The sequence below is a fragment of the Lissotriton vulgaris genome, chromosome 3_2 (genome assembly GCF_964263255.1).
Source record: "Lissotriton vulgaris chromosome 3_2, aLisVul1.2, whole genome shotgun sequence".
Taxonomy (NCBI): domain Eukaryota; kingdom Metazoa; phylum Chordata; class Amphibia; order Caudata; family Salamandridae; genus Lissotriton; species Lissotriton vulgaris.
In genome coordinates this window covers 195,367,181-195,379,419 of record NC_141690.1, presented here as the reverse complement: position 1 = coordinate 195,379,419, position 12,239 = coordinate 195,367,181, and the positions used below count along the sequence as shown (strand labels likewise).

At 46.9% G+C, this 12,239-nt stretch overlaps 1 protein-coding gene across 1 annotated transcript in view; it reads right to left on the bottom strand.

Moving 5' to 3' along the window:
- Positions 1–12,239, bottom strand: part of LOC147725517 (uncharacterized) — a 575,714-nt gene that overhangs the window by 242,345 nt on the left and 321,130 nt on the right. The window contains exon 3 of the mRNA XM_086964208.1: positions 8,081–8,216. Coding sequence (XP_086820334.1) covers positions 8,081–8,216 — 136 coding nt within the window. The remainder of the gene's footprint in view (positions 1–8,080; positions 8,217–12,239) is intronic.

Genomic DNA, 12,239 nt, shown 5'->3' with positions numbered 1-12,239 from the left:
GACAGATCTAGTAAAACCAGGGCCTGGGAGGTACCCTTGTCAGCTCCGTCTCTCAAGGTATCTAGGACAGCCAGGATCACAGCCTCCGTAGAATGACCAGGGCGGAAGCCGGCCTGGTTGGCCTCGAGAAAGATGGAACTCTCGATGAACCCCGAGAGACAGGCAGTGACATGGGCCTCCAAGATTTTTGAGAAAAAAGGTAAGAGAGAGATAGGACGATAGTTTGCACTATCCTGCACTATTCCTCCTTTTTTCCCCCCTCTTTCCTTCCCACGCCCCCTGTCCGGGGCATGTTATTGAACTTCTAAAAAGTGTTCTGTTGGAAGACATTGTAATTATTTGCCAAATGAGGATGTATATTAAATAGCATCCTTCTAAGTTTACTCTTATGAAGTTTTGTATTGTTCACTTTATGAGTTGTGAGTTTGTACTTTTGATTCTGTACTAACTGGGACCCCTCTCCATATACTATTGACTACCCAGGTCCCAGTACCTTTGGGTCAGCCCGTATGTTATAACATCACCTCCCACCATGCACTGTCGCACACTCACCTTTCACCATGCACTCACATAGGTACGCCTCTTACCCTTCATCCACACAGACTCCTCTCTCACATAGGCATACCACTCACCCTGCATGATCATCAGCTCACGCCTCAACCGGCACTCACAGAGGCACACCCTGCATTCACAAGGTCTGAAGTGCATTCACAGAGGCCCCTCTTTCACACTGCATTCACACGGCTCAGCTGTCACTCTGCTCTCACATGGGCTCACACTTCACTCGGCGCTCGAACAGGTGCATCATTCACCCTCCGCTCAGACTGGCTCCCCTCTCAGGCTGGAGTCACAACTTCAGCTCTCACTGTACACTCACAGCGCCACATATCTCAATCTGTACTATGTCACACCTCTCACACTGTATTCACAGTCACAATTCTCATACTGCATTCACAGCCTTTCCCCTCGCACTGCATTCACAGCCAGGCCTCTCGCACTGCATTCACAGCCAGACCTCTCACACTGCATTTACAGCCAGACCCCTCACATTGCATTCACAGCCAGACCTCTCACACTGCATTCACAGCCAGGCCCCTCACACTGCATTCATAGTCAGACCCCTCACACTGCATTCACAGCCAGGCCTCACACTGCATTCACAGCCAGACCCCTTGCACTGTCTCGCACTGCATTTACAGCCTTTCCCCTCGCACTGCATTCACAGGCAGGCCCCTCACACTGCATTCACAGGCAGGCCCCTCACACTGCATTCACAGGCAGGCCCCTCACACTGCATTCACAGGCAGGCCCCTCACACTGCATTCACAGCCAGACCCCTCGCACTGCATTCACAGCCAGACCCCTCGCACTGCATTCACAGCCAGACCCCTTGCACTGCATTCACAGCCTTTCCCCTCGCACTGCATTCACAGCCTTTCCCCTCGCACTGCATTCACAGCCAGGCCCCTCGCACTGCATTCACAGCCAGGCCCCTCGCACTGCATTCACAGCCAGGCCCCTCGCACTGCATTCACAGCCAGGCCCCTCGCACTGCATTCACAGCCAGATCCCTCACACTGCATTCACAGCCAGATCCCTCACACTGCATTTACAGCCAGGCCTCTCACTCTGCATTCACAGCCAGGCCTCACACTGCATTCACAGCCAGACCCCTTGCACTGTCTCGCACTGCATTTACAGCCAGACCCCTCGCACTGCATTCACAGCCAGGCCCCTCGCACTGCATTCACAGCCAGGCCTCTCGCACTGCATTCACAGCCAGGCCTCTCGAACTGCATTCACAGACAGACCCCTTGCACTGTCTCGCACTGCATTTACAGCCAGACCTCTCACACTGCATTCAAAGCCAGGCCCCTCGCACTGCACTCACAGCCAGGCCCCTCGCACTGCACTCACAGTCAGGCCCCTCGTACTGCATTCACAGCCAGGCCTCTCACACTGCATTCACAGCCAGGCCCCTTGCACTGTCTCACACAGCATTTACAGCCAGACCCCTCACACTGCATTCACAGCCAGGCCCCTCACACTGCATTCACAGCCAGGCCCCTCGCACTGCATTCACAGCTAGGCCTCTCGCACTGCATTCACAGCCAGACCTCTCGCACTGCATTCACAGCCAGACCTCTCGCACTGCATTCACAGCCAGACCTCTCGCACTGCAATCACAGCCAGGTCCCTCGCACTGCATTCACAGCCCGGCCCCTCGCACTGCATTCACAGCCCGGCCCCTCGCACTGCATTCACAGCCCGGCCCCTCGCACTGCATTCACAGCCCGGCCTCTTGCACTGCATTCACAGCCAGACCCCTCACACTGCATTCACAGCCAGGCCCCTCAAACTGCATTCACAGCCTGGCCTCTTACACAGCTTTCACAGCCCGGCCCCTCGCACTGCATTCACAGCCCGGCCTCTTGCACTGCATTCACAGCCAGACCCCTCACACTGCATTCACAGCCAGACCCCTCACACTGCATTCACAGCCTGGCCTCTTACACAGCTTTCACAGCCTGGCCTCTCACACAGCTTTCACAGCCAGGCCTCTCACACTGCATTCACAGCCGCATCTCTGAGCGCTCACACGCGCGCACATGCCTCCACAGACACTCTTTTGCCGGGTGGAAGGAAGGGTTTGGATCGTTGGCGGAGTGAAGTATCCTCTAACAGGATTCATAACCAGGGATTTCTTCAGGCAGTGCAGCCTTTGACACAGCTGCTGGCCCGAACGCTGCTCAGATAAAAAGCATTCTTGCGACTGGCACTTTTTATTCTCAATCACTGCCTGCACATACAAAGCAATGGGCACGTCTGCAATGAGGGTGAACATTTTCCTACTAGGGTGACATTACAATCTCTAAGAAACACTGGAGGAAAATGCAAAATGTGCGGAAGGGGGCCCCCACATCAGTAGGGGCCGAGGGGGGCCCCCCTAGAGGACGGGTAAGCCTGGGGTCCCCCCCTGCACCGCATGGGCTGCTGGGGCCTTTGTTACGCCCCTGGAAGGACATCCAGTATCCTTCAAATAGGCTTGTTAGATGAGAACCCATTCTCATAGGAAAGGAAAAATCAGCAAACTGGAACTTTGGTTTCAAAGGTAAATTGTTTCCAGAGACCATTGGCCTCCCTGGTGGTGGATGTTGAGGCTTAAGTATTTTTGGAAGAATGTACAATGCTGGGATGTATGGGTCTGTGTTAATCAAAAAAGACAGCCTCATTTTTTGTAATGCACTGTTTTTCATGGCATCTTCCACCATTTGTCTGATCATGTCCTTCAATTCCGGGGTAGGCTCCTTCATCAATGGCATAGTTGTTCCTCATTCCCAATAAGCGGTTTACTTCAGCAGCATAACTGGTGGTATTTAAAAATGTATATATTTTTTAACACAGTTTTATATAGCGCAAACTTGACCCGGTATCAGGTATCGGAGCGCTTTACATAGCACCAGTTGCGTTACATGAGGACACGCATTCATTTTTGTTAGGCACTGGGAGATTAAGTGATTTGCCAAGAATCACAAGTTGTCCAGCGTCATTGCCAAGACTCGAACCCGGTTCCCCAGATCCGAGGTCGACCACGCTAGCCGTTAAGCTCCCTTACAATTGCACCACCCTTATCCGCCGGTTTAATAATAATCTGATCATTTCACTATAAACTTGTGATCGCTTCTTTTTCTTCCCTGGTGATGTTATAAGAACACCTTGTATTTGAGTTTTCCAATGCAGCCACTTTTTTCAAGAACGGATGCACTAACACTGCTACCTCAGAAGATGTTGGAGGTACAAAAGTCGAAGGTCTTCGGCCAACTGAAGAGAAAACTGAAGGCGGGTCTCTTGGTTTCTCATAAAAAAAATTCTGCAACTTGATTTTTCTTATGGTCTACTGAAATTCTAAACGGAACTCTAATGGGTCATGTCTTGATAAGTTTCCCCAAAAATGTCAATAGGAGAAAGGTTGTTATGTGGACAAATTCACTACGTTTGATAAAACATTTGGTCTCGCCCCCTGCTCCTTATCATTCATGCGGAGTACCGTTGCCATTGCTGATCTTGGCGGCTTCTTCCAGAGTTTTGTTTGCCTGCCATCTCTTCTGTTGCGCCTCTGTTCCTGGTCTAAAAAACTCACCAACAGAGTGCCAAGATCCGTGTCGTGAACTGAGCCCGTTGCCCACTCGAGGATAATGGTTGGTCACTTAAAGTGTCTTCTTCACTGTTAATGTTGTTGAATGTCCAGTTCTGTGGGGTCCGATGTTTCCTGCTTCGAAATTACAGATTTTTATTTACTGGCCCACTTGATCCCTCAGTTTGGTAATATGTTTCTTCCACATAAGGGGATGCCGATTTATGAGTAAAACGGCACAAGTTCCTTTTCAGACCCTTGATTTTTTGATTGACAATAAAAGTGTTGTATTAAGATATATTGGATTGGATCCATGCAAGTTGTTCCTTCGCATTCGAGGTAGTGCTGTCATTCTTGATCTTATCTTCTAGTTCCAGAATTTCCTTCAGTAGTTAATTCCTCAAACTCTTGGCAGTATTTATGATTAGTATTAGCTGATCCAGAGCATATTGATTAGCTAAATAACTTCTGTCCAGACAACATTGCTTATCTTTTAGGAATATCTTTGGGTCTATGCGAACCAGGAAGCTGGGTGGAATGAATGGCATTGGCTTGGAGATATTCTCTCATAAGGGCCCATTGAGGGCTCTACTGTTTGAAAGTTTCTCCCACTCTTCTATGACCAGTGTCTGTCAAAGGTAGAGCATCAGGTAACACAGTTGATGCTGCCAAAATCTGGAAATGCTAAGCCATTTTTCTCCATGTATATAGACTACAACCAGCACTCTATAATCCAAGGCCACTACTGGCAATAAAATAGTTTGTCCAGCAAGATTTGAGCAAAAAAATCCCTTTTCTCATATACAAAAAGAAACCATTTTAAATAAAAAATAAAAGGCTGTCACTGTTTATCCGCCATACATCTCTCACTACAAAAAGCAGCTTAAAGGGACATAAAGAAAAAAAGGCAAACCCGCCGTTGAAAAAACAACAACAAATCCCCAATTTTCATCACCCCTTGAAAAATCCAAATATAAAAAATCCCCTTCCAGAGCACTCTACGTAAGGGTACTGACCAGCTGAATACACTGGTTCACAAAGAGGAGGGGGGGGGGCATAAATATTCAGAAGAGAAACTTTATGCTAAGTGCTCAACCATTACTGCATAATACTTGGAGACCAGGGGCGTAACACAAGCCCCTGCAGCCCCCGCGGTGCGTGACCCCCGCTCCAGGGGCCCCTCTCGGCCAGCAGCCCACCTGGGCCTCTGAAAGTGTACCACAACTGAAGAGAAGAGGCACACGAAGCAAGGGTAGGATAAACGGTGAAGGAGTGGAGACAGATGCCATGGGGGGGGGGGGTGGTGAGGCGAAGAGCAAGAGGAAGTGAAACCAATGAGGAAAGGAGCTTGAGGAGAAGACAGGCCTGTGATGGAAGACAGAGGACACACTTGATAGAAGCAGGGCGTAACAAACACCCCCGCAGCCCCCGTGGTGCGGGAGGGGGGGCAGTCTTCAGTAAGTGAAGGGGGCTCCCCCAGCTCTTCCTAGAGAGCTGTGACTCGGTCTCCCTAAAGCTGCCAGCATGCACTGTGGACTGAAGAGAAACAAAGTATCAACATTGTTTCTCTTCAGTCAGAGCCACAAGCCAGGCCCGAGACAAGGATGGGGCTGGGGGCCCCATTGAGGGCACTGCTCCTCTGAGGCAGCACAGAGTTGACTTGACCTGGAGAAAGTTTGCAGCTCCAGGCTTCCCTACACTTGAAGGGGCCCCCTCCCCCACAGTGAAGAGAGTGCTGGAGCACAGGCCTGAGCAATGCACACCAGTTCTAACCAGCTTCAGGCTTTCTTTGGGCAGGAAGCAGTTTTCTGAAGATCTTGCAAACAAAAAAGAAACAGTTACAATTTATAGCTTTTGTTTCTTGCTTGTGTAGGGAGGCCTGGAAGGGAAGGGAAGGAAAGCCACCCCAGGATGTATCTGTGAATCAGAGTGCTGGAGGGCAGTGATCAGGAGAAGGTCAAAAGGAAGTTCAAAAGAAGAAGCAATGCTGATAGGGAGAGACAGGTGATAGAACTCTGTGTGTGCACGCAAAGGGGCTTAGTCACCCCCCCTCAAGGTGCAGGATGCCCCGGGACCCCTCAGTCATGCACCTTGCTTATCCTGATATTCACCAGGCACCAGCATGCTCTGTTCTTTGTGCAGAGACAGTGCGATAAGGTGACAGTGCTCTGAAGAAATGTAAGTAACCCTTTATTGTTACATTTTAGGAAGTCACTGATTCTACAGGAAGCCAGGCCAGTGTTTTTTAATTGCAAGAGTGGGCGATAGACTCTTGCAGAAGGCCTGAAAGGATGACTACAGTAACATTCAGTGTTTGACTGTGGACCAGGGGTGTAACACAGGCCCCCGCAGCCTCCGCATTGCAGGGCGGGTTGCCCGTGCTCCAGGGGCCCCCCTCACTCACCCATGCTGCATCCATCCATCCATCCACCCATCCGTCCGTCCGTCCGTCCGTCCGTCCATCCATCCATCCAGCCATCCATTTCCAGCCATTCACCCATTCTTTCATCCATCCAGCCGTACCTCTGTCCATCCTTCCATCCATCCATCCATCCATCCATCCATCCATAGCCACATATCCATCCGTCCATCCCTAGCCCCACACACATCCGTTCATCCATCCATCTATCCATCCATCTGTCTGTCTGCCCATCCCCCCAGCCACACACCCACCCTTCCATCCATCCATCCACCCACCCACCCATCCGTCCTGCCATGCAACGATCCCCAGTCACACACCTATCCTTTCACCCATACATCCTTCCGTCCATCCATCCATCCATCCATCCATCCATCCATCCATCCTTTCATCAATCCGTACCTCAGTCCACTGGTCCATCCATCCCCAGCCACATATCCATCCGTCCATCGCTAGCCACACACACATTTGTTCATTAATCCATCTATCTGTCCGCCCAGGCACCACACACCCATCTGTCATCCACCTATCCACCCATCACTCCACCTATCCATCTACATCCATCCATCAATCTGTACCTCTGTATGCTCATCCATATATCCGTCCATCCGTCCACCCACATCCATCCATTCATCCATCCATCCATCCGTACCACCGTCCACCCACCCATCTGTCAATCCATCCAAAGTGGGGCAAAGTGGTAGGTGGTGGGCCGGGCCACGGGGGCCCTCTTCATGTATTTTGCAGGGGGGCCCCCCCTCAAGTTTCGTTACGCCACTGTTGGAGGCACCTCATCTAAGCTACTGCCGTGAGCCCGTTGGGTGTCAATCCCAACTGGACACTGCTCTCCGCAATGCTTGAGCTGCTTATTGCAGAGGAAACAACCGGTAGTAGAACCTGGGAAAGCACATCCCCGGGGCATCACTATCAAACACAGGGAAAGGGCGACACAGCATATACACAACCTTTTAGTGTCACCCTACAGTCAAGTGTGTTGGCTCATTAAAACAACCTAGTGTTGAGCTACACTCAGATACTCAAACTAAAAATGTGTACAGGAAACTGTTCCAAAAAATTTAACAATCAAGACCCTGGCGAATTCTTTATCCTTTAAGTCATCCTTGTATATTTACACTAAGCCTTCACATTAATATTTCAAAGAAATAAGACCTTTTTTCCACTAGTAAGAATCAGATTTTCTTGTGAAGTGCATTAAAACTAAAAAGAGGTTTGAAAGCTGTTCTAAGGACACCTGCCTGCCAGGAAGCACCCATACTATTTTATTAACAATACATTCAATAGTTAATTGTCAGTCAGTCAAATATCTTTATTTCGGTTTGACTGACAATAGTTAATTAATCTAATTAATTCATAATTAAATATAATTTTTGCAAGCTTCTGGCTGCCACATTTTGGCGGCAGCTACTCCCATTTTTGTGGTATATGCTGGATGTAAAGAGATACTAAAAAATAAAAGAAAAACAGAATAATACCATAATTTGACTTGGCCAAAGCATGCTACTTACTTGGTGTAAAATCCCAGTGGACATGGCAGACAGGACTGCTGACCAACCTGCGGCTGGTAGTGCCCCTCTTGGCAGGGTGTACAATATGAAGAATTTGCACATGAGCCACTCGAACAGCAGAAACAGCTCTCTGTATCTAAATCAAAGAAGGGATACAGAGGAACATGATGAGAACGAAAAGATCATAGAGCGGAACAACATGGCCAAAGAAAAGCTGCAATTTAAAAAGAAAAAAAAATGGAGGTACGTATTTTACAGGGTAGTAGTTTAGACCGTGCGATTCAGGGTTGGGGCGGGGTGGGGAGAAGGTGGTGAGTCTTAAATTTCCCAGCTAAAAAAGCAGTGGGCTGCTGAGTGAATGTGTGAGATGATCAAGGTTCTAGATGACCTGCTAAAGGCTAAATTAGGCCCAGAGTCTTCAGTGGCACAGCGGGCAAAAAACAATATTTTGCAACGCTACCTGAGCAAATGCTAGTGGGTTACTATTTGCATGCATTTGTTCCATCACCTGGTCCCCTGTATGCCAGTTGTAGGCCTGGAAACACGAGCCTGGTGTTTTCCAAGCCTACTGCTGCTAATGTTTGTAAATTCTAAAATGTAGTAAACTTGCATCCATTCAGGGAATACTTTTATGGATGCAGATTTGCTTTTTTTGATAAACCAGTCTTAAATATATTTAGGTTACTTATCCTATAAATGAACAAGGCAAACTCTTTTAGTGAAATCTGGGTGGCAAGAAAAACCAACAAAACACAACTCAGGGCCCCTGGTTTTCTAAGTAACTGGATAGTTTTGTAGATTTGTGGCCTTTTCTTCTCAAGAACGTCAATCTATGTTGAAGAGAACTTTAAAAGGGAGCACGGGCGCGAATGGGGTGATGCTGGACTTGTAAGTAGTTTAAGAAACAACTGGATGCATTCGGCGAAAAGAACATTAAAATGTGGGACCCCCAGATGATACAGAGAAGAGGATAGTTGTTCACCTCCTTTAATTCATTTTATTAAATAACTTTATTAGCATTTAGAAACACAGATACACCACATAAAAGAACATGCCACATTGACGGGAACCTTCCTTACTTTCAAACCAATATGCAAACCATGCATAAACATAGCCATAGTTAGTGCCAGCAATTAAGAACTACCATACCATATGGCCAATCACATTGCTCCATATGGAAGCAAAAATCCTAGCAATCCATCTGAAACTATGATTCAGAGATCAAAGTGGCTTCAGGCCCCAAAGAGCAACAAGAGACAATATATGGAAACTGACTAATGCTCCTGGCATTGGTTATCACTTCATGCTTTGAAAAAACTTTCGACATGCTGAATTGGGATCATGTGTCTGCCATTCTAGAGAAAACTGCAGCGTACACTAAACTACTGTACACCTGCCCTATGGCAAGGGTGCAAGTGAACAGTTTCCTATAAGAGTCTTTTTTATTTCCGGGGAGTACCAGGCAAGGCTGCCCCAACCCACTAATGCTTTTTGCTGTTGCTATAGAGGGGTGAACTTAACTACTAACAATAGACCTGGAGTTGACTGGGTTTCAAATGTGCAACAGGAATTGAAATTAATTATCTTCTTATTTATCTAGGCCAGCCAGAGGTGTCTGACTCAAGGGTCTTGCAGATCTTGGATTTGGGGTTGCGAGTCGGATGGGATAAATCAGGCCTATTTACAACTGCAGGAACCCAAGACCCAGGGGAATAGACTGATACTGCTTCAATACCAGTCACACTGTGGCATCAAGTGCCACAGTGGGCCTATTTATTTATGAGAATCAATGTGGACATGGGAGGGAAATATGGGTCTGTGGATGGAAAAACGTAAAGACATTTTAACATTGGTTGACTCTGCTGATATCACTTATATTGTTGGTTAACCTGGGACCCTAACCCAGGTCTACAAGTTGTGGCTTCCCAACCCTCAGGTGCAGGGATTGAGTTCAGTGCATCATTGCTTCAGTATGGGAGGCAAGGTTATTGTAGCCCTGCACAATCCACTGAGCATACCTGCTGGTGTGGGGTGTGTGCTTTCTGGGTTACGAACAGTCCCATAAAGGATTCAGGGATAGAGTGGTAATCTAAATACTCTTATTAATGAGTTACGCACTCAACGATAAATAGAATCAGGATATGAATTTTGACATTTATTTTAAAAAAAAATTTCTAGTGCTCAATATTGTTTGGTAACATCACAGAAGATATAAATTAGAAGCACCTAAGTGTTTTATGAAAAGTAAAAATATGCGTAAAAATTGCAACATTGTCACAATTTGTAAGCCTTAACACTCTCACTATGCTATCTCTAGGCGCTAGGCAATTTCTAGCAGATGTATAAATAAAGTCTATTCCTCATGTTTCAGAGGTGGTGAGCATACCTGGGACAACAAAGGTTTGTGGTCTGCTTGGAATACCTTGCCACCTATTTGGAGCACAACAGCAAGGAAATGATGTCTATGTGATCCCGGCACCAGTCAGTAAAGGCAACATGCTTTGCAGAGCCTCAGAGAGTCTTTCAGGAACCTTCTTTTGTTAAGGTGGTTAGGTGCTATGCCCATCTGGAGCTTGTCCCTGGGTGAAATTTTACTGTCCTCAGTGGTCAATTCTGGGGGCTCATTTAGGATTGGGCACTGACAACCTGCATTGCGCAATCAAATGGGGAATTTTAAGACACTAAATCTAACTGGACCAAACGAGTGGGATGCAAACATTTTCACCTATGTAAAAAGCCACTAAGCATTTGCGTAATCTTTAGCTCATGTTTATTTTAAGTGTCTGCTGCTAAACCTAGAGATGTAGATACAGATTGAATCTAGTAGACTTGTTGAGAGAGAGTGTAACAGTTCAGATTAATGGAAATTTAGACATAAATACCACTTTCACAAGTTCTGCTACAGATGACAAAAATCCTGACTCTGAGCTAAAGTGCAAGCAGACCAACTAAAATGCACATTGCAGCTAAAATGGAGCCTGTCATGCATTTGTTCAACAAGCTCAAACTTTCTATTAAAAACAAAGAAGCACAAAAGCAAGTGATAAAAATAAATAAAATAATGAAGTGGAGCGATCATCGTGTTTATGACATCCCTGGAATAACTTCTAAACTAAACAATCACTGAATGTGTTTTTGCGCGAGCTTGATTATCATTACTTTATACCACATTACAGAATAGAAGAATATTCTACAAACCTGGATGGAAAGGGGTCCCTGCTTTGGAAAACAAGAGTTTTACGACAATAGGCAGGGTCGCATTGTTTAAGATGATCACTCCTCCAAAGATGCTATATATTCTTCAAAACACCAGACAAGGTGCCAATCACATTTTCAAGATACTAACTTTGTAGATAATACCCTTTTTATGGTGTAACAAAACCCCAAGAGTCAGAATGGCTAAATGATGGAAATCACCATGCGATGGTAGCTTGAGAATGGCTGATCTGGTCACGGTGTACTACTAAGCATAGCCCCTGATTGTAATGAAGAACTGAAACTTGAAGACCAGGCCAGACCCTGCCTACGATAGTGAAAAATGGGCAATGGAAGCAGGATGTGTTTATACAGAGGTCACCTTGCCCCCCCTTGTGCACTACCAGAACAGTGACCAATGACTGGAGGAAATCTCCAAAACAATTGGTCGGTATAGAAAGTTGACTCAGCAGAACCCACTTTTGACGCGTACTCCCTCTTGCCACTGGTGGCAGTCCTGGAGGCGTACATTATGGGAATACCATGCAGGTAGGTAAAAACGCGGTCGATACAACGACAGCGTAGCTTTACATTGCAAGTCATTTCTAGCGACTTGCGCCAGGTGGCGTGCAACACCAGGGAATGTGTTGGATTAGAAACAACTTGCGATGTAAAGCCACACGTGGTAACAACGCGGTCGTTGTAATAACCGCGTTGTAACCTACTGCGTGGTAATAGCACACATTGGAACATGTGATATTCATACATTATAAGCAGCTATTGAGCTATGCCACCATTACTGAGAAAATTGACATAATTAATGTGGACGTGATGCCACATTCACTTTGATTGGTACTCTGGGACATAATACTGCCTTCTGAGCTCAAAATCAAGATGGGAAAGAGAGCCCTGGAAAGAAGACAATGTCCCTTTTCCAGATCCACCCTTCTCTAGTGGAACCCTG